The sequence below is a fragment of the Budorcas taxicolor genome, chromosome 7, assembly GCF_023091745.1.
Source record: "Budorcas taxicolor isolate Tak-1 chromosome 7, Takin1.1, whole genome shotgun sequence".
NCBI classification, from domain to species: domain Eukaryota; kingdom Metazoa; phylum Chordata; class Mammalia; order Artiodactyla; family Bovidae; genus Budorcas; species Budorcas taxicolor.
In genome coordinates, this window is record NC_068916.1 from 51,993,649 (window position 1) to 52,016,814 (window position 23,166).

Genomic DNA, 23,166 nt, shown 5'->3' on the forward strand with positions numbered 1-23,166 from the left:
AACCCGGGTAAGGAAAGCAGTGAGAACTCGAGTTATAGCCTCAAAGCACAAAGCAGATTATACAGGAAAAGCTCTGCCGCTGCGCAGAAAGTTTTCCCTAAATCGATTCGCATCTGATCGCTGCTCGTTTACTGGCCTTGACCGCCAATTCTGAGACGCTCTAAACTGATGCGAACGTGTTCCCCCTGCTCATAATCCCAGGGAAGTCCAGAACGAGCCAGTAATGGCGGTTCTGCAAAGCCCCTGGCATTATAGCGGGTTGATCCTGCTCTTCATACTCCTGGGGACGCTGCGGGAGGCCAGGGCCGGGCAGATCCATTACTCCATTCCTGAGGAGCTGGACAAAGGCTCCTTCGTGGGCAACATTGCCAGGGATCTCGGGCTGGAGCCCCAGGAGCTGGCGGAGCGCGGAGTCCGCATCGTCTCCAGAGGTAGGATGCAGCTCTTTGCTCTGAACTTGCGAAGCGGCAGCTTGGTCACCGCGGGCAGGATAGACCGGGAGGAGCTCTGCGCTCAGAGGGCTCGGTGTCTGGTGAATTTTAACATCCTTGTTGAGGATAAATTGAATCTTTTTCCCGTGGAAGTGGAAATAGTGGACATTAATGACAATGCACCCCGATTCTTAAGGGAAGAATTGGAAGTAAAAATTATCGAAAACGCAGCCTTATCCTCTCGATTTCCACTAATGGAGGTCTATGACCCGGATGTGGGAGTGAACTCTCTCCAGGGCTTCAAGCTCAGCGAGAACAGTCACTTCTCCGTGGAAATGCCGGGTAAAGCTGATGGGCCCAAATACCCAGAGCTGGTGCTGGAGCGCGCGCTGGACCGGGAGGAACAGGCCGTTTACCGCCTGGTCCTTACTGCCACGGATGGCGGTGACCCTGCCCGCTCCAGTGTGGCTCGAATCCTGGTAACTGTCCTAGATGCAAATGACAACGCTCCAGTCTTTACTCAGCCTGTGTATCGTGTGAATGTCCCTGAAAATCTACCAGTAGGTACACCAGTGTTGTCGGTAAATGCCACGGACCAGGATGAAGGCGCCCACGCGGAAGTAACATATTCTGTAGTGAGGATAACAGAAAAAATCTCAAAGACTTTCTGCCTGAATGTTTTGACTGGAGAGATATCAACTTCTGCAGTTCTAGACTATGAAGACACCAGCTTTTATGAGCTGGATATTGAAGCCCGGGATCGCCCAGGTCTACAAGACAGAGCCAAAGTCTTAATTACTATCTTGGATGTGAATGACAATGTACCAGAAGTGGTAGTTACATCTGGAAGCAGATCAGTTGCTGAAAGTACACCACCAGGCACAGTGATCATTCTTTTTCAAGTATATGATCGAGACTCTGGACTGAATGGGCTGGTAACATGTTCTATCTCAAGAAGTTTGCCATTTGAACTGGAAAAATCAGTAGACAATTATTATCGACTAGTGACGAGTACAGTTCTAGATAGAGAACAGGTATCCACATACAACATCACTGTGACAGCCACCGACAAAGGAATGCCACCTCTGTCTACAGAAATGCTCATCTCTCTAAATGTGGCAGACATCAATGATAACCCACCTGCTTTTCCCCATACCTCCTACTCTGTCTACATTCCTGAGAACAATCCCAGAGGTGCCTCCATTTTCTCAGTAACTGCACATGATCCTGACAGTCGTGAGAATGCCCAGGTTACCTATTCCTTAGCTGAAGACACCATCCAGGGGGTACCTCTGTCCTCCTACATCTCCATCAACTCTGACACTGGCATCCTGTATGCATTGCACTCCTTTGACTATGAACAGTTCCGTGACCTGCAGTTGAGAGTGATTGCAAGTGACAGTGGGGACCCACCACTCAGCAGCAATGTGTCTCTGAGCATATTTGTGCTGGACCAGAATGACAATACACCTGAGATTCTGTACCCCATCCTCCCTACTGATGGCTCTACTGGTGTGGAGCTGGCACCCCGCTCTGCAGAGCCAGGCTACCTGGTCACCAAGGTGGTGGCAGTGGACAGAGATTCAGGCCAGAATGCCTGGCTGTCCTACCGTCTGCTCAAGGCCAGTGAGCCAGGGCTCTTTGTGGTGGGACTGCACACCGGCGAGGTGCGCACAGCGCGGGCCCTGCTGGACAGAGACGCGCTCAAGCAGAGCTTGGTGGTGGCCGTCCAGGATCATGGGCAGCCTCCTCTCTTGGCCACCGTCACACTCACGGTGGCTGTGGCCGACAGCATCCCAGATGTCCTGGCGGACCTGGGCAGCCTGGAGGTCCCGCACGACTCTGACGCTTCAGGCCTCACGCTGTACCTGGTGGTGGCTGTGGCTGCGGTGTCCTGCGTCTTCCTCGCCTTTGTCATCGTGCTACTGGCGCTCAGATTGCGGCATTGGCACCTGTCGCGTCTGCTCCAGACTTCGGGCAGCGGGTTGGCTGGCGTGCCCGCCTCTCACTTTGTGGGCGTGGACGGGGTGCGGGCTTTCCTGCAGACCTATTCGCATGAGGTCTCGCTCACCGCGGACTCTCGGGGGAGTCACGTGATCTTCCCGCAGCCCAGCTACGCAGACACGCTCATCAGCCAGGAGAGCTGTGGGAAAAGCGAGCCTCTCTTGATTCAGGAAGATTTTTGTAAAGAGCAAGACTCCGCTGTTCAGGTGAGGTTATTTGTTTTTATTGTTCTTATTTGAGCAGTAACAGTTAAAATTCTCTGGGTTCAGTGCCTGATACTCTTAGTCTTTTGCAGTGAATTATATAGTTTTGAGAAGATTTTTCTTTTGTATCAGTAGAGGTCTATTAAATCTTAGTTTTCTCAAATTTCACCCCCAAAACCTTAATAAAGTATGTCCTGAATTTCCTTTAACTTTTCTCCTCTTGGCAAGCTCTTTGTGCCATGGGTTGCTTTCCTCTTGCTTCTTATTGTTTTTCTATTATGTGGCATATCTGAGATTCTTTGTTTTATAATGTGGAAAACCCCAGAATTATGGTATCTGATAAGGAAGATCTTTTTTCTTCCCAGTGTTAAGTAAAGCAAGTATTTTCTAAAATGATGGAATCTATGAGAGATATTTTCCCTCTTAACTAATTAGGAATCAAAAATGATTTTATAATAAATAAGAGTAATTGATGTATGAAAACCTGAATAATATTCCTAGAACTATCTGTTATTCTTTTCAGGACAATCGGCAATGTCTATAGCCTTCAAGTTAAAATTTAAGTTAAAAAGACTTGTCTTATCTACCTCACATAAACTCTGGGAAAAGAAAATAATTTTATTAAAAAACATTCAAACTATAAAGTAGTACAGTGAGCAAGTATTTGTTTATATCACCATTATTATAATTTTGGATTGTTAACAAATAAGTATAAGTACCTGATGCTGTATGCCTACTACAATGATTTTTTTGCAGTCTGCGTGTTTAATAGTATTTAAGAATGAATGTGAATTATTAGATCCACTTACAAGATATATCTCTAAAAATAGAGGACTAGTGAATGAGAGTGAAGGATTAATAGTATTCAAATAAGAATTTAAATGATTTAGCACATTTAGCACATATAAAATAAAGCTTTTGTTACATGGGAACTCTATTCAAATATTTAAGGAAGGAAGAGTTATCATTTAAAAGAACGATTACTCAATTCATCATAGTGCAAAGTTGTGAATAAAACTATGACATGATGAGTAGAAAGCAGCAAAGTTCTGAGTTGTTAAACAGAAAATGAATTGCCTTAGGAGCTAGAAGATTCTGTTACTGGTGCTTTGCAAAAATAAGTTGATGGTCCTGAGATTAATGGAATACAGGAGATAATATAATTTGATGAGTTGTTGGACTTCAAGGTAGCCAAGCTCTTTTCCAATCCTGAGTTTAGGGTTCTGTTATTTGATAATACAGTGGATTTGCCGCTTGTGCGTCTCAATTTGGTATGCACATGTAAAACAGACAGTTCAGAAAATGCCTTGAAAATGAATGAGAACTTCATTTGTAACCTGAAATTGTCAGTATTCATAAAGAAAGATAATACTGAGTTGTTATCTTTAGGTTAACTGCTAAGGATAGTTAATGCATGGTTTTCTAAATCAGTGTTTACTTTCAGCAATTGTTATAAAATTATTTATTTCAAGGTTTCAAGTGTATATGACTAATCTAAAGATTACAGTCATACACATTTCAAATATAATTTTTTGGACAACATTTGTGATATGATACTTTAGTGGTTTAATCAGAATTTAATGGTAAATGATTTTAAAGACGACAATCCTGGGTATCGGTCATGGGAGTCAGATAGGCTTTTATAGAAATATTAAGATTTGTTTCATGTACTCTGAGAATGTGTTATTTTAGTATACTACCAACTCTGGATGATTAAGCTAATCTTATACATCCATTGTTAAAAAGCAAAGCTCACTAACGGTCTCATGGCTGGTAGACTGGTTTATTTTCTTATCTGCTGAGTAACTGAGATACGAGGCTAGTTTTCCTTATTCTCTTAACTGAATTACCTGTGAGTATTTCATTTAATCAAATAAAATGTCTCACTGACAGAAAACCTATTAGATTCTACTCTCACAGTAGTCATTCGTTCATATGAACTGACCAAGTCTTAAATCCTGGCAATCATGAAATTTGCTACATTGTGACTGAGGCTCCTTTGACTTACATACTATAGGTCATTATTAATAAGATAAGAAGTCTGATAGTTTGAGCATATAATGATTTGGAAGCACCAGGAAAAAAAAAGTCCACCAAAGTATTGGGCTGCTTTATTACCCAATTCTGATCAAATGTTTGGAATGGAGATCAAAGGGGAAAGAGTAAAATCTCTGAGAGGATCATTGGAAGAAATATACATCTTTGCCTGGGGATGAATACCTACACAGAACACCAAACAAATGTTTCTTCAATAGAAAAAAGTTGCTTAAAGAAAAGAGAGGACTTCCTTGGTGATGCAGTGGTTAAGAATCCATCTACCAATGCAGGGGACCTGAGTTGGATCCCTGGTCCTACAAGATCCCACATGCTTTGAGGCAGCTAAGCCTGTTGCTTCACAAGCACTGAAGCCCTAGAGCCTGTGGTCCAAACAAGAGAATCCACTACATGAGAAGCCCATGCACCGCAATTAGAGAGTGGCCCCTGCTCACTGAAGCTAGAACCCAGCATGGCTAAAAATAAATAATTTAAAGGGGAAAAAAAAGGAGCAAAGTAAATAACTTACTGCCTGGGAAGACAAATAAACTTTTCATAAATTTTTTAATGTAAATAAATGATTCTTCCCAACAACTCAACCAATAACACACTCCCTTTAAAAGTACATTATTTCAATCTTATACAGTAATTTTATGTTATATTTAAACACCTTGGTGGTTGAGTTCATTTCAGTTCACTTCAGTCACTCAGTTGTGTCCAACTCTTTGCGACCCCATGAATCGCAGCACACCAAGCCCCCCTGTCCATCACTAACTCCCGGAGTTCACTCAGACTCTCGTTCATGGAGTCAGTGATGCCATCAAGCCATCTCATCCTCAGTCGTCCCCTTCTTCTCCTGCCCCCAGTCCCTCCCAGCAGCTAAGTCTTTTCAATGAGTCAACTCTTCGCATGAGGTGGCCAAAGTACTGGAGTTTCAGCTTTAGCATCATTCCTTCCAAAGGTGGTTGAGTAGAGATCTTTAATATTTTATTTTATGTTGTAGAGTAACTTTAAGAACTTGATTATCTCCTTTATCTAGATTTTAGCTCTAAAGAAGGTACCCAGAAGTGTTAGGTTAATCAAGACTTTTTAAAAATAGTAGAATAAGAGACGAATATGAGATGATGCTATAAATTTTGAAGTATCAGGTAGGAAAAAATCATGACATTGGGACTCATGATATCTGTATATGAAAGTTTTGGTTGAAAATGTCTGCAAGTACTCTTGATCTTTAATGACCACATACTTACACCAACAAGAAATTCAAGATTGCTACTGAACAAATAGTTTTAAATTCCTATTTATGTAGTTAATCTGAAATACTCATATTGTTTCCCTTGAACAAAAAATAAGATCTTTTATCTACTTGAAAGTGAAAGTGAAGTCGCTCAGTTGTGTCCCACTCTTTTCGACCCCATGGACTGTAGCCTACCAGTCTCCTCCGTCCATGAGATTTTCCAGGCAAGAGTACTGGAGTGGGCTGCTATTTCCTTTTCCAGGGGATCTTCCCATCCCAGGGATCGAACCGGGGTCTCCCACACTGCAGACAGATGCTTTGCCATCTGAGCCACATAGTGAGAGCAAATATGATATGAATTATTTTGATAGATTAAAATGGCATTTCATTCAAAGTATTCCCTGTATTTTGTCGTAATGCCATCAAAGACCAGAAATAGATTACTTAGTTGCAAACTTGTCACCAACTGAGGTAAATTTTTATAGTATTACTTCTAATTCTCCCTTCTGGTGCTGCTAGCTACTCCCCAGGGCTTAAAATAATTTATAAAACAAGGCTATTTCTTACCAGGTCTTCATTTCAAAACAGGCCACTTTCTTCTGCAGCTATGTGAAAGAAACTTTGTTTTATTTCTGCCAGCAAAGAGTAACCTCGGATCCATCAACAATTGAGTTTTACTTCATTAATAGCAGTGGAGCAATGAGTACCTCTAAGGATCTGCTCAGGATAGTCCAGCATGTATGCTCAAAGGTTGTTCAGAGACCCATCTTTTCTCAAGTATAGGGTATGATGATTATTTAAATTGCATAATTAAAAGAAGCAGTGACACCAACGCTTATGAATCCACAGCCAGTAGAATCTGCAAATTTCTGTCTTCTCTACAAGATGAGTTGCTTCTATAGGTAATTGTAGCTGCTTGGCTTCTCATCTATTTCTGTTGACACTGTTTGAGCATATAGCATCAGTCAAGGCCAATGATGATTCCATTTTTTTCTTCTTAGGAGACTAGCAGTGTGGATATTTCTATTTCTACATTGGTTCTGTGATTATAAAGTCAAGGATAAAGCAATTCCCTCTCATTTTAAAATTTATTAAAATAAAGGAATTGAACTAAACGTCTCTAAGGTTTCATTCAATAAAAAGTTATTACATTACTCCTCTGTGTTAAAGATACAATGGGCTCTCTGCCTTATTACATAGTTGTGTCTAGAACATAAAATATGTTCAGTATTATTGAATTAATTTAAATATGCTGATATAAATGTTTCTACATAATATCTTACATATACAGACCTTTTACACATCTTTTAAAAATAAATCATACTTGTTTTATCTGCATGACTGATTTTTATATATGTGAACTGAAGTGTAAGGCAGTGTCTAAGAATCATTTCAAAGTTGCAGTGCAGAGCAGAGAATTTAAAAGAAATTATCTGGGATTAATAAACACCCATCCATGAACATTGTTACATTAAGTCACAGTTTCTTAAAATTTATTTTAAATGATATATCAGAGATGCATGAATTGAAGAAATAAAAAGAATTTCAAAGGATAAAACAACTTTTTGAGAAATCAGTTATTTTGCTTCACTATGGTGCAGTAACTTAGTAAGGACTCTGAGCGCCGCTGTTCACCAATCAGGGGAAAAATGGTTCACAAGATCCGCCGGAACCACTGAGCTTTCACAGCACAAAGAAACGCCAGACTGAGATAAACTGTCTTCCAAGCTGCACTAAATTCAGGCCTCTATACCATTGGATTCTGGGCTTCTTTTCCGAATACACAGGGCTTCACGCAGACGTCCTGGCATCCAGAAATACAACAGGAGATTGGCCAGTGTCTAAAGATCAGCAGGACAAGAATGGCGGCTCGGCAGAGGGGCGGGGACTACAGAGCATTCATCCTGCTCTCCATCCTCCTGGGGACCCAGAGCGAAGTCTGGGCAGGACAGATTCTCTACTCCGTGCCGGAGGAGACAGAGACAGGGTCTTTTGTCGGTGATATCGCCAAGGATCTGGGACTGGAGCCCAAGGACCTGGCGGAGCGCGGGGTCCGCATCGTCTCCAGAGGTAGGACGCAGCTCTTCTCTCTGAATCCGCGAAGCGGCAGCTTGGTCACCGCGGGCAGGATAGATCGCGAGGAGCTCTGCGCCCAGAGCGCGCGGTGTCTGGTGAACTTTAACATCCTGGTGGAAGATAAAATGAATCTTTATCGTATAGAAGTGGAAATAATGGATATTAATGACAACGCTCCTAAATTCCTGACGGAAGAAATGAATGTGAAAATAATGGAGAATACAGCTCCTGGGGTGCGATTTCCTTTAAATGAGGCTAGGGATCCGGATGTGGGCACGAACTCTCTCCAGAGCTACCACCTCAGCCCCAATCGCCACTTCTCCCTGGTTGTGCACACCGGAGAGGATGGAACTAAATATCCGGAATTAGTGCTGGAGCAGGTACTGGACCGGGAAGAAGTGGCAACTCACCACCTCCTCCTCACCGCCTCTGATGGCGGTGACCCACCACGATCCGGAACCGCTCGTGTCCAAGTAACAGCGGTGGACGTGAATGATCATGCGCCAGTCTTCTCTTTGCCCCAGTACCAAGTAACTGTGCCTGAGAACGTGCCAGTGGGCACAAGACTGCTGACGATAAATGCTGTAGATCTGGATGAGGGAGTGAACGGGGAAGTGACGTACTCTTTTCCGAAAATTACTCCAAAAATTCTACAGATATTCCAGCTGAACTCTCACACAGGAGAATTATCAACTCTAGATGGCCTAGATTATGAAGAATCTGGCTACTATGAAATGGAAGTTCAAGCTCAGGATGGTCCTGGTAGTATGACAAGGGCTAAAGTACTGATCACAGTTTTAGATGTGAATGACAATGCCCCAGAAGTGACTGTAACATCTGTAAGCAGCTCAATCCCCGAAGACACTCCTCCTGGAACAGTAGTAGCGCTTTTCTACCTTCAAGACCGAGATTCTGGGAAGAATGGCCAAGTGACCTGCACTATTTCAGAAGATCTGCCTTTTAAATTAGAAAGATCTATAGACAACTATTACAGATTGGTGACAGCAGAGAACCTAGACCGGGAAAAATTCTCTGCGTATAACATCACACTGAAAGCCACAGATGGTGGAAGCCCACCCTTGTCCACGACAACTCACATCTCCATGAGCGTGGCAGACACCAACGACAACCCACCTGCCTTCCTGCACTCCTCGTACTCTGTCTATGTGCCTGAGAATAACCCCAGAGGCACCTCCATCTTCTCCGTGACTGCACATGACCCTGACAGCAACGAGAACGCCCGTGTCACATACTCCCTATTTGAAGATACTCTCCAGGGGCCATCTGTGTCCTCCTACGTCTCCATCAACTCAGATACTGGTGTCCTCTATGCACTGCACTCCTTCGACTATGAGCAGTTCCGTGACCTGCAGTTGACAGTGACTGCAAGTGACAGTGGGGACCCACCACTCAGCAGCAATGTGTCTCTGAGCATATTTGTGCTGGACCAGAATGACAACACACCTGAGATTCTATACCCTGCTCCCCCCACTGACGGTTCTACCGGTGTGGAGCTGGCACCCTGCTCTGCAGAGCCAGGCTACCTAGTCACCAAGGTGGTGGCAGTGGACAGAGACTCAGGACAGAACGCCTGGCTGTCCTACCACCTGCTCAAGGCCAGTGAGCCAGGGCTGTTTGTGTTGGGACTGCACACGGGCGAGGTGCGCACAGCGCGGGCCCTGCTGGACAGAGACGCGCTCAAGCAGAGCCTGGTGGTGGCCGTCCAGGATCATGGGCAGCCTCCTCTCTCAGCCACCGTCACACTCACGGTGGCTGTGGCCGACAGCATCCCAGATGTCCTGGCGGACCTGGGCAGCCTGGAGGTCCCGCACGACTCTGACGCTTCAGGCCTCACGCTGTACCTGGTGGTGGCTGTGGCTGCGGTGTCCTGCGTCTTCCTCGCCTTTGTCATCGTGCTACTGGCGCTCAGACTGCGGCGTTGGCACAGATCTCACATGCTGCAAGCTTCGGGAGGTGTCCCCATAAGTGTACCGGCGTCTCAGTTTGTGGGCATGGATGGGGTGCGGGCTTTCCTGCAGACCTATTCGCATGAGGTCTCGCTCACCGCAGACTCTCGGAGGAGTCACGTGATCTTCCCACAACCCAACTATGCAGACACACTCATCAGCCAGGAGAGCTATGAGAAAAAGGATCCCTTGTTAACATCCATAGATTTTCGTGAATGTAAGGATGAAGCCCAAAGTATTCAGGTGAGTTCAGTCATTCATTGATCTTTATATCGTCGAGAAATTATATTTTGTGTAAATGTTGTCGTTTTGCGAAATACTTGATTTGAAGATGGAGTTAAAACTTTCAAGTGATAAAGCAAGATTGTTTATTTCAGTGGTGATTTTTTAACATGGAACACTTATTGACAGAGTGTTTTAGTACCATATTTATGGTGAAAGCATATGGACAAGATTGTGAATAAGTGGATAATCACATTTTTTATGTCTTGTCTTTATGTTCCTCATGGTGTTCTTAATTCATGTATTTTAAAAATGAGAATGAATTGTTAAGTCTTATTGCACAAGGTTAGCAAGAAAGTACACCTCAGCCTTCTCAGGATTCTCTTTAGATTAGATCTGTAAAAGGTTGTTGAAGAAATTTTCAGTCTGCAAGCTTTTTTTTCTGTGCCCTGCTTCCACTTCCATGTACCTCTCTTTGGTGGCCTTGAAACATCTCAGTTGCTCTTGACCTATTTAAACTTTAATCACCTATTAAAGCCAGATTCTGGTAGAAGTTTTGTTGATGCTTAAAGGATGAAATTTATGTGTCAGGCTTCACTAAGATCTTTATCAGTGACAGACGTGGAGTCTAATGGCATACTAAAGATCGTTGTCCAAAATCAATAAAATGAGATATCAAATAAAGTGTTAAGTGTTATAAGTAACATTTGTGAAATAGGCCATTGCACGTTTTTAACCCAAATTTTGATGTGCTGTTTTAGTGATGCAGTCATGCAAAGTGTGTATGTGGGCTCTACAAGTGGGGGAGTTGGGATGCTGGCTTTATGAAACAACCATGTCATACATTCAAGTCCTAGAGCAGTAGTGAATTTTATGTATTGGGTCTGTTGAAAAATTCATGGAGAAGGAAATGGCAACCCACTCCAGTATTCTTGCCTGGAGAATCCCATGGACAGAGGAGCTTGGTAGGCTACAGTCCACGGGGTCGCAAAGAGTGGGACACGACTGAGTGACTTCACTTAAAAGCAACATTGAGCAAAGATTTGCAGAAGGATTTCTAAAATATATGAGTTTGATTTATATGAAGTTTTAAAAACATGTAAAACAACAGGCTATACACACACATAGTAAATTAAGAAGCAACACTTACGATAACCACTGAATTCATCGAGGTGGTCACCTCTAGAGGAGGATAGAAATACAATTGCAGAAAGGGGCTTTAGTGCCATATATATGAACTATTTCTTTGAAAAACTGAAGGAACTGTGCAGAATGTCAAGATTTGACAAAACTGAGCAATGGTTATTATATCATTCTCCATGTTTAAAATATTTCATAAAATTGTAATATAGTTTTGATTTTCCTATTGAATCGTAAAGGAATTTAGTAGATGCAAATAAACACTATTAGAGTAAAGCAAAAAAAAAAGAAAAGAAAAATTCAGTTAGAGACAATTTAATCTGTAATTAACTACATCTTCACTTGTTACATAACATTTTAGTAAAACTCAATACAGCAGTTGACTAGTATCAGGAAGTAGTTGATGACAAGGTAATCTTGTTTATTGGGGCCTTTTGAGTGTTAAGCAAACAGTTTTTTTCTAGCATAATGTCTAGCATATGTTTTTCAAGGTGGTGGTTTGCATCTAAAGATCTGTGCAATCCTGTGGAAGTACATTTCATACATTCTGTAACATTCAGATGTACAGTCACTAGGGGGAGCGGACAGTGTTACATTCTGTGGGGCAGAAATGTGATTATCAGATATTTTGAAAAAGAACCCTCCAAGTGAATTTATTAATTATTAAAAATACTTTTAAACAAAGGGGAGAGATCATCACTAAAGTCAGTGAGCTATTATACATTTTCTAGGGACTGTTTCCTTCAACTGTCATTATGGGATGTGATAAGTACAGAGGTGGGAACAAGTGCCTCAGTACAATAGACCACGCTTAGTGAGTTTGTGATGCAAAGCAAAATATAATTTTCCCCTGGTAGTTTTGGAGACTCAAGTTGAATTTTACACCCAGCAAAATAATCATGCAATGGGAAGGAGAGGATAGGCTCTTTTCTGAAAGGCTATAATCATTTCTTTAAGTGAGATATCAGAATTGAAAACCAAATGTTACTATAAAGATGTTGCTAAAATTATTTTGGAACAAGAGAGGGAAGTATAAGTTGTGCATTTTGAAAGACATAATTTCACCATTACTGTTGCCCTCTGGGAAGAAAAATGGAAATAGGTACAAAAAAAACATAAGGAAGAATAAGGAAAAAGGTGACAAGGAAAGAAAGATGAAACCTTATCTAATATATTGCTAATTAATAAGTATTTACAACAGCTATGATCTGAGATCCTTTAAGCCAAATCTGTGTTATAGTTATCATCCTATTACTAGTTCGGATTTGAAGGTTGGGGAGTAATTATGTCAACGTATAAAAGTTTATATATTAAACCTACCGATTGACCTAAAAACCTGGAAAGTTGGGATGATGACGCTTCTAATAGTACGAATTAAATATTACCAAATATGCGTGCGTACTCAGTCGCTAAGTCATGTCCAGCTCTTTTGACACCACGGATTCCTCTGTTCCTGGGATTTCCCAGACAAGAATACCGGAATGGGTTGCCATTTCCTTCCCCAGGGGATCTTCTCGACTCAGGAGTCAAACACGAGCCTCCAGCATGACAGGTGGATTCTTTATCGCTGAGCCACCTGAGAAGCGTGCTATTAACTATACTTACGTCTTTAAAAAATGATTTTTCAGCTGGATACACGGTAGTAATTACGGTAGCTGGTTAAACTGAAGCAGCAGGGGCTGCAGTTTCACAGTGTGGACTCTGGGCGCCGCTATTGGCCAAAGTCGAGAGCTTGGCGCTGGCGATCCCGTCGCGCAGCCGCAGAGCACTTTCCCTGTCAAGACTCGCTAGTATTGTCTTTCCACCGATTCCTCCTCTGGAGAAGAAACCCTGCCTGATCCTCGCCCCGAAAATAAAGCTGTTGGGAGCTCCGGACTACTGCAACATTATTTGTAATCCGGCGTCTCCAAGCCGGTGAGCAAACTAAGGAGGGGAGCAAGAGGGATGGGGAGCTGCGCTGGGAAGAGCGGCTGGGCTGAGAGGCGGCCAGTGCTCTTTCCGTTCCTGCTGTCTTTGTTCTGCCTGGCGCTCTCTGACCAAATCCACTACAGGATTCCTGAGGAGATGCCCGAGGGCTCGGTGGTGGGGAATCTCGCCAAGGACCTGAGACTCAGTGTCCACGAGTTACCGACTCGAAAACTGCGCGTCAGTTCGGAGAAGCCTTACTTCACTGTGAGCGCGGAGAGCGGGGAGTTACTTGTGAGCAGCAGGCTAGACCGGGAGCAGATATGCGGGAAGAAGTCAGCTTGTGCTCTGGAATTTGAGGTTGTTGCTGAAAATCCATTGAACTTTTATCACGTGAATGTAGAGATCGAGGATGTCAATGACCACACGCCAAAATTCTCGCAAAATTCCTTTGAGCTACAAATAAGTGAGTCCACAAAGTCCGGGGCACGATTTATTTTAGGATCTGCCCATGATACAGATATTGGTACCAATTCCCTACAGAATTACCAGCTTAGTGCTGATGATCATTTCTCACTTGTGATTAAAGAGAAGTTGGATGGCAGTAAATACCCTGAGCTGGTACTAATGACACCTTTAGACAGGGAAGAACAGAAGTCCTACCACTTGACCTTGACGGCCTTGGACTTCGGGGATCCACCCCTGAGCAGTACTGCACAGATACAAGTCCTGGTAACTGATGCCAACGATAACCCTCCAGTGTTCAGCCAAGAACTATACAGGGTGGAGCTTCCAGAAAACGTGCTTCCAGGCACCACTGTGCTTAGAGTAATGGCCACTGACCAAGATGACGGTGTCAATGCCGAGATCACTTTCTCTTTCACTGAAGCAGGCCAGGTTACCCAGTTTGACCTGAATTCTAATACTGGGGAAATTATTATTCTAAATACGTTAGATTTTGAGGAAGTAAAAGAATATTCCATAGTTTTGGAAGCAAAGGATGGTGGAGGAATGATTGCCCAGTGTACAGTGGAGATAGAAGTCCTAGACATAAATGACAATGCCCCAGAAGTGATATTCCAATCTCTACCGGATTTTATTATGGAGGACACCAAGCTGGGAACACACATTGCTTTGCTCAAAATCCGAGACAAGGATTCCGGACACAATGGAGAGGTTATTTGTAAATTAGAAGGCGATGTTCCATTTAAAATACTGGCTTCTTCAAGAAACACATATAAATTAGTTACAGATGGAGCTCTAGACCGCGAACGGACCCCTGGGTATAACATCACCATCACAGCCACTGACAAAGGCAAGCCACCCCTCTCCTCCAGCTCGAGCATCACGCTGCACATCGGTGATGTAAATGACAACATGCCAGTTTTTGAACGGGCTTCCTATGTGGTCCATGTAGCAGAGAACAACCCTCCTGGTGCCTCCATCACTCAAGTAAGCGCCTCTGACCCTGACCTAGGGCCCAACGGCCACGTCTCCTACTCCATCGTGGCCAGCGACCTGCAGCCGCGCGCGCTGTCGTCCTACGTGTCCGTGAACCCGCAGAGCGGCGTGGTATTCGCGCAGCGCGCCTTCGACCACGAGCAGCTGCGCGCCTTCGAGCTGACGCTGCAGGCCCGCGACCACGGCTCGCCCGCGCTCAGCTCCAACGTGAGCCTGCGCGTGCTGGTGGGTGACCGCAACGACAACGCGCCCAGGGTGCTGTACCCGGCGCTGGGGCCCGACGGCTCGGCACTCTTCGACACGGTGCCGCGCGCCGCGCAGCCCGGCTACCTGGTCACCAAGGTGGTGGCAGTGGACGCCGATTCTGGACACAACGCCTGGCTGTCCTACCACGTGCTGCAGGCCAGCGAGCCCGGACTATTCAGCGTGGGGCTGCGCACGGGCGAGGTGCGCACGGCGAGGGCCTTGGGCGACAGGGACGCGGCCCGCCAGCGCCTGCTGGTCGCTGTGCGCGATGGGGGACAGCCGCCCCTCTCGGCCACCGCCACGCTGCTCCTGGTTTTCGCCGACAGCCTGCAGGAGGCGCTGCCGGACCTCAGTGACCGGCCCGTGCCGTCTGACCCCCAGGCCGAGCTGCAGTTTTACCTGGTGGTGGCCTTGGCCTTGATCTCGGTGCTCTTCCTCTTGACGGTGATTCTAGCTGTCGCCCTGCACCTGCGACGCTCCTCCAGCCCTGCTGCTTGGGGCTGCTTTAAGCCTGGTCTCTGTATCAAGTCTGAACCTGGGGTTCTCCCCAACTACAGTGAAGGAACTTTACCTTATTCGTACAATCTGTGCGTTGCCCATACTGGAAAGACAGAGTTTAATTTTCTAAAATGTAGTGAGCAGTTGAGTTCAGGACAAGATATACTTTGTGGTGATTCATCTGGAGCCTTATATCCCTTTTGTAATTCCAACGAGTCGACTTCTCATCAGGTGAGTTTCCTGTAAGTATAACCTGCTTTTTATTGTGTCGACAGTTCTCCATATTCACAGGAAAAAAGTGTCACATCTCTGTTTTAGTTCAATTTGCTTCACTGAGGTTTGGAGATATGCCAGTTTTATTTTGTTTTGTTTTTTCACATTGATGATTTATGGCAAGCCTGAGTCAATCAAGTCTATAGGCACCATTTGTACAACAGCATTTCCTCACTTCATGTGTCTGTGTTACAGTTTGGTAAATCTCAAATATTTCAAACTTTTTTTTATTATAGTCATCGTGTGAAAGTGAAAGTGTGAAAGTATTAGTCCCGCAGTCATGTCCCATTCTGTGACCCCATGGACCCAGGACTGTAGACCACCAGGCTCATTTGTCCATGGAATTCTCCAGGCAAGAATACTGGAGTGAGTAGCCATTCTCTTCTCCAAGGGATCTTCCCTACGCAGGGACTGAACCCTAATCTCCTGCATTGCAGGCAGATTCTTCATCATCTGAGCCACTAGGGAAGCCCTGTGCTGATCTATAATCAGTGATCTTGGATGTTACCATTACAAAAAGATTATGTTTGACCCACCAAAGGCTCCAGTGATGGTTAGTATTTTTTAGCAATAAAGTATTTTTAATTAAGGTATGTACTTTTTTAGATATAATGCTATTGCATACTTAAAACATAACTTTTATACCCACTGGGAAACCAAAACTTCGTGACCCACTTTATTGTGCTGTTCTCTTTATTGTAGAGGTCTGGAACCAAACATAAAATGCCTCCAAATGCATCTATTCAAATTTTAGATCTAAACATTGTCTTAAGAATGTAGTAACCAGTCAAAAAGCTGTCATACCATTTTTCAAGGGAGGTTGAATTCAGAGAAATTATGTGTCTTTTAGTGGTGTCATACCAGGTTCATAATATAAAGCAGTGAAGTTGTGGTTTTTCCATAGGGGAATCTTTTGGCAATGTTATATGGTCTCCCATAAAGCTACTGAGATTTTTCTCTAAATTTTTCTTTCTACAGATTAATAAATGATCATTTTTTTCAACTAGACATACTGTAAATGTAAAAGTAGGCAATCATATAAATCTTAAAAGAAAAGCTAAAGTTAGATATTTTTCTTAATTGATTTAGCTGTTATTGTTTCCATACTAATCTGATACTTTGTTTCCTATATTTCTCTTTTGCTTCAAAAGCACTAGAATAAGGTCGATTAACCTAGATTTTTATGTAGATGTACCTACTGTAATTGTATTCATTGTACTGTGTGTATATATGTGTGTAAAATCATTTTACTTGACTAAGTGCAGCACAGGTTCACTATGCTCATCAGAAAATAAAAGCATGTTCTCCTTACTTGCAGCATAGGTTTTTCAGGATTAACCTGTAATAATGCTCATTCTATAGGTTCCTCCATCAAAGAAAACACAATATTTTGGCCTCTGTTGTTCCTCTCACACATACTTCTCCTACATAACTTTTGAAATGTCTTTTTGCAGACCTAAACTAATATAGCTAGAGGTCTTCTAGTCATTCTACTGTCTCTAGGAGAAAATGGAATGTTGAAATCTTCAAATTTAGACCAGATTAACAGGCTCAAGTGGATACATTTACATATACAAGATAGCAATACATTGTTTCAGGCTTTTGCTATACTTCCCTTAGGAACTGCTTCAATTAATGGCCATTTTACAAACTGCTGAAGGAAAAAGACATTTATTCTTGCACTGGCACATTCTGACTCCTTAGTGATAATTATGTGTTTCTTGCTTTTGTGATTCTTTTGATCGAAGTAGTAATTAAGGTAAAATTACCTTTAGGCTATTTGTTTACCTTTAGAACTTAACTAAGTTGGCTTTAAAATGTAATCACCTCTCATAGGCAGAATAATAGATAGAAATTTGCTTTTGATTATATATTCATTTGTACCTTTCAAGTATTTTCTATTCAAATAGAAATTATATAAAATTTAAATAGTCTGTGATATAACTTGAAAGTAAAAGCATTTATCCTATTAAAATTTCACAATATTAATTTCAAAACACTACTGTGTGACTAAAATGGCATTTTAAAAAGAAAATTAAAAGGCAACCACTCTACAGAAAGTTTACTATATTGATTAATTGGTTTAAACCAAATAAAACAACTTCTGAATCAGTCATCTCCAATAGGTATATTTTAGCCTAAAAATGAATTAATTTCCAGTAATGAGTGGGAACTCTTACTTAGTTGATAATAGATATTGAAGATATTAACAATAATGCTTAGAGCATAATAAATAAAATTTTATTTTTAAAACAGTAAATACATTACAGAACTTTGAGTAATTTCATATGATATAAACCCTGAAATCTGGTTATGTAATAATAGTTTGTAAGACTTTAACCCTATTTCATTCCACACTTCTTGGAAATTACTTTTAAAATATGAGTTCAGGGATAATTTATTCCAAACAGACTACAGAAAACAAGTAGCAATTTTTCCCCTAGCAATCTAGCGTAGGATATTACAAATATAAGTGACTGCAGTAACTGCCTAATACTCTGAGCGCCGCTGTTCACCTACTTGGAGATAAAGTATCCAAAAACCAGCCGGAAACTTAGAGCTCTCACCTCACAGAAATCCGCAGATCTCACAAACCAACTGGAGGAGGACTGCGGCAAAATTCCATCCCTAAATTTGGGATACTCCAACTTTCCAGAAGATGATCTCTTAAACTTCAGAAACAAGGTAAACAAAACATATATGCCCAGTGAAGATTCTGAGTGGATTCCATAGCGAAAGAACAATGGCCGCTCCAGAGAATTACGGAGGACGCGCCGAGCTGGTACTGCTGTGCGCGCTGCTGGGTGCGCTGGCAAAGGCCGGGAGAGGACAGATCCACTACTCTGTGCCTGAAGAAACCGACAAAGGCTCCTTCGTGGGTAACATCTCCAAGGACCTGGGGCTGGAGTCACAAGAGCTTTCGAAGCACGGAGTCCGCATCGTCTCCAGAGGTAGGACGCAGCTGTTCGCTCTAAATCCGCGAAGCGGCAGCTTGGTCACCGCGGGCAGGATAGACCGGGAGCAGCTCTGCGCCCAGAGCGCGCGATGTTTTGTAAATATTAACATCCTAGTTGAGGATGAAGGGAAACTTTGGGGAATAGAAATAGAAATCACTGACATCAACGATAATAACCCGAAATTCCAGGTCGAAAATCTGGAAGTAAAAATTAACGAAATCGCTCTGCCCGGAACACGTTATCCACTGCCAGAGGCTGTGGACCCGGATGTGGGCTTGAATTCCCTGCAGAGCTACCAGCTCAGCCCCAATAACCACTTCTCCCTGGACGTGCAAACTGGAGACGACGGAACTGTAAGCCCAGAGCTGGTGCTGGAGCGCGCCCTGGACCGCGAGGAGGAGGCTGCTCACTACCTGGTCCTCATCGCCACGGACGGAGGCGAACCGCGTCGCTCCAGCACAGTGCACATCCGAGTGACAGTGTTGGATACAAACGACAATGCCCCGGTTTTTGCTCAACCGATTTACCGAGTGAAAGTCCCAGAGAACGTGCCCCCGGGGACCCGGCTGCTTACTGTAAGCGCTAGCGACCCGGATGAAGGAACCAACGGGGAAGTGGCTTATAAATTCTGGAAAATTAGTGAAAAACAATCTCCGTTATTCCAGCTGAATGAAAATACTGGCGAAATATCAACAGCGAAGAGTTTAGATTATGAAGAATGTGCGTTTTATGACATGGAAATACAAGCTGAAGATGTGGGGGCACTTCTGGGGCGGACCAAAGTACTCATTTCAGTGGAAGATGTCAATGACAACACACCTGAAGTGACCATTACATCTTTGTTTAGCCCAGTCCTGGAAAATGCTCTTCCTGGGACAGTAATTGCCTTCTTGAATGTGCATGACCGAGACTCTGGGAAGAATGGTCAAGTTGTCTGTTATACACGTGATAATTTACCTTTTCAATTAGAAAAATCAATTGATAATTATTATAGATTGGTGACTTGGAAATATTTGGACCGAGAAAAGATCTCTATGTATAATATCACAGTGGCAGCCTCAGATCTAGGAACCCCACCTCTATCTACTGAAATTCATATTGCCCTGCAAGTGGCAGACATCAATGACAATCCACCCATTTTCCCTCATGCCTCCTACTCAGCCTATATCCCGGAGAACAACCCCAGAGGTGCCTCCATCTTCTCTGTGACTGCTCATGACCCTGACAGTGGCAGCAATGCCCAGGTCACTTACTCTCTGACCAAAGGCGGCAGCATGGTGGCGCCTCTCTCCTCTTACGTCTCCATCAACTCTGACACTGGTGTCCTATATGCTGTGCACTCCTTTGACTATGAGCAGATCCAAGACTTGCAGCTACTGGTGACAGCCAGTGACAATGGGGACCCTCAACTCAGCAGCAATGTGTCCCTGAGCCTGTTCATACTGGACCAGAATGACAATGTACCAGAGATTCTGTACCCCATGCTACCCACTGATGGCTCCACGGGTGTGGAGCTGGCACCTAGCTCTGCAGAGCCAGGCTACCTTGTTACCAAGGTAGTGGCAGTTGACAGAGACTCAGGCCAGAACGCCTGGCTGTCCTACCGCCTGCTCAAGGCCAGTGAGCCAGGGCTCTTCACAGTGGGGCTGCACACAGGCGAGGTGCGCACGGCGCGGGCCCTGCTGGACAGAGACGCGATCAAGCAGAGCCTGGTGGTGACGGTCCAGGACCATGGGCAGCCCCCTCTCTCAGCCACCGTCACACTCACCGTGGCCATGGCAGATAGCATCCCAGATGTCCTTGCCGACCTGGGTAGCATCAGGACCCTAACCAACTCTGAGGATTCAGACCTCACACTGTACCTGGTGGTGGCAGTGGCTGTCGTTTCCTGCATCTTCCTTGCCTTTGTCATCGTGCTGCTGGTGCTCAGACTATGGCGGTGGCACAAATCAAGACTTCTCCAGGCTTCCAGTGGTAGGTTAGCAGGCCTGCCAGCCTCAGGATTTGTGGGCATGGAAGGAGTACAGGCTTTCCTGCAGACCTATTCCCATGAAGTCTCCCTTACCTCTGACTCTCAGAGGAGTCACATGATCTTCCCCCAGCCCAACTATGCTGACATGCTCATTAGCCAAGACAGCTGTGAGAAAAATGATTCCTTGTTAACATCCATAGATTTTCATGAATGTAAGGATGAAGCTGCTTCTGTTCAGGTGAGTTGGATTCATTGTTTATGTTTATTTCTTAGAGGAATTATATTTCTTATAAATTTAATTTGTGTTTTGAAACATGCATTGTAAAGAAAGTTTAAAGATAGCTTTTAAGGTGTACCGCAGAGTTTGGGGTTTGTGTTAGTGATACAATAAAATTGAGTTCTAATCATCATAATTGTTTCATCTGCTTTCCAAAGGCTTAGACAAAATTGTTTAAATATGAACTCTTAACCTCTTAAAACTTTTCATATTTTACCATAATTATCATCTATTCACTTAAGAAATAGCTACCCAACCACATAAGGTCAGTTCATTTTATATATAGGAATATATGTGTGTGTGTGTATATACATGTATATGTATAGACACATAAAGGTATATATAAATTAGAACTTACAAAAATTATTGAGGTTTCTAAACCCTTGTATTAGCTTAGTAAAAGTAAAAGACATCTCAGAATTTTTAGGATTCTTAGGATTTCACCTAAAACTAGGTTCTTGAAAATTTCTTCAGTTTAAACCTCTTTTATGAGCTCTGTGTCTGTATCAGTACCCTTCAAAGCTTTAATACTTCTTGTATTTCAAAGCAAACATATTTTAAAGGGTGGTGCTAGGTAAGACTGGTTCCTAAATGTTGTGTGTGTGTCAGTGGTCACCCAGGACTCATACCAATGGAGACATGGCATCTAAAGCCTAAAATGGCCATTGCCCTCCCCATCAAATATGAAATAAAATGTCATCTTAAAATTGTTGAAAGTGACCTCTGTAAAGTGCAGAAGAACACATTTCATTAGAATTCCAATGAGCTGTTTTGACTGTACAGTCATGTGAAATGTGCCGTGTTCTTATGGTTAGAGTTTGACAGTGTTAGTTTTATGAAAAGAAGTTACATGTACACAAATTTTAAACAAGCCAATCAGTTCAATTAAAAATGATTCAATTTGGACTTCAGCATCCCTTGTTATAGCATTTAAATAAAATGAATGGTTGATTTGTCATCAGATGAGAGTGGAAAGTACAATGAATTATTTGTTATCAACTAAAAAGACATTTCCGAGGGATTGTGCTGTATTTCCTCCAATCCATAGATAATGGTAGGAATTAGCTTTATATTCTGTAGTGTTTAGGTGTACAGTCACTTGTGGAGACAACTATTTTGTTGACACTTTGCAAATTTAAAAAGTGAATGGAAAGTTGCCCCAGTACTCTTGCTGAAAGCATTCACTAATTGCAAATAATAATAATAATAACCAATGGAGTAAAATAATTAGAACAAATGTCACTATATTCAGTGAATTTATATAAATAAATTTACCATGAACTCAGTTCCTCCAATTCTGAAGCCATTACTTCAGTATAACATGTATACATAGATAAGGAAGTGATGCATTCTACTAGAATATCCCTTTGTGACTTTGTATTGAAGGACAGACAAGTATTTCAATACATTTTAAGGGTGAATTTATATAAGATGTTGGGTATGACATAAGCCAGCTAATTCTGAGAAATGAAGTAGGAGGTATACCAAATAATCTCTGACTACATCATAGGGACAGTTTTTTTAAATAACTACTTCTTGAGTTAGAAGAGTAAAAAGAAATTATTTTGTAAAGAGAATGTTGATATATCTATCAGAGGAGATGTTTGAGGATTGGTACAAAATTACACAACTTTACAAAATAATTTTCAACAGTAATGATGTTCTCTAATATATGTGACATGAAGTAGCAATGATTATGTAGACATGTGAGGTAAACATAGGAATCAATGAAAGAAGCTTTAAATTTTTTTATATATCATAGCTAATTAACAGAAATGAGTCATGGAATTGGTAGACAACAAATCTCTGACAGCAAGACCTGTGTCTTATTCACTGTTATATTGCCACTGACAAGGACAGTGCTTAGCACAAAGCAGAAGTTCAGTGTATGTTTGCAGAATGGTGAAATAAATGGACCAATATATATTGACTTTGTAAACAAACCCAACATGATATTTCTAACAATTTAGAAAACAGACTTTAAATAAGTCTTGATGATTTAAAATATTAAATATATTAGCATTAAAAAATGGCTTGTTAAGTTAGGCCCACAAGTTTATAATTATGAAAGCTGGTTAAATTGAAGCTGCAGGGGCTGCAGTTTCCCAGTGCGGACTCTGGGCGCCGCTGTTGGCCAAAGTGGAGAACTTGGTACAGGGGACTTCCTCGCGCAGCCGCAGCTCAAGTTCTCTGGCTCAGACTCGCTAGTGTAAGCCTTTCCACCGTTTCCTTCTCTAGAGAAGAAACCCTCCCTAACCCTCAA

The 23,166-nt window shown here is 42.8% G+C and overlaps 4 protein-coding genes across 4 annotated transcripts; all 4 read left to right on the forward strand.

The window, feature by feature from the left end:
• The first annotated feature begins 199 nt into the window (after window positions 1–199).
• Window positions 200–2,674, forward strand: LOC128051035 (protocadherin gamma-A6-like). The gene has a single exon (XM_052643534.1). It carries the CDS (start codon window positions 224–226, stop codon window positions 2,672–2,674), a length of 2,451 nt encoding a protein of 816 aa, XP_052499494.1. The 5' UTR covers window positions 200–223.
• Window positions 2,675–7,771: 5,097 nt separating this feature from the next.
• Window positions 7,772–10,216, forward strand: LOC128051036 (protocadherin gamma-A7-like). The gene has a single exon (XM_052643536.1). The coding sequence runs from the start codon at window positions 7,772–7,774 to the stop codon at window positions 10,214–10,216; it is 2,445 nt and encodes an 814-aa protein (XP_052499496.1).
• Window positions 10,217–13,258: 3,042 nt separating this feature from the next.
• Window positions 13,259–15,670, forward strand: LOC128050928 (protocadherin gamma-B4-like). The gene has a single exon (XM_052643437.1). It carries the CDS (start codon window positions 13,259–13,261, stop codon window positions 15,668–15,670), a length of 2,412 nt encoding a protein of 803 aa, XP_052499397.1.
• Window positions 15,671–18,440: 2,770 nt separating this feature from the next.
• Window positions 18,441–23,116, forward strand: LOC128051037 (protocadherin gamma-A8-like). Its single transcript, XM_052643537.1, has 3 exons — window positions 18,441–20,864; window positions 21,467–21,477; window positions 22,990–23,116. Exons 1-3 carry the CDS (start codon window positions 18,441–18,443, stop codon window positions 23,114–23,116), a joined length of 2,562 nt encoding a protein of 853 aa, XP_052499497.1.
• The last annotated feature ends 50 nt before the right edge of the window (window positions 23,117–23,166 follow it).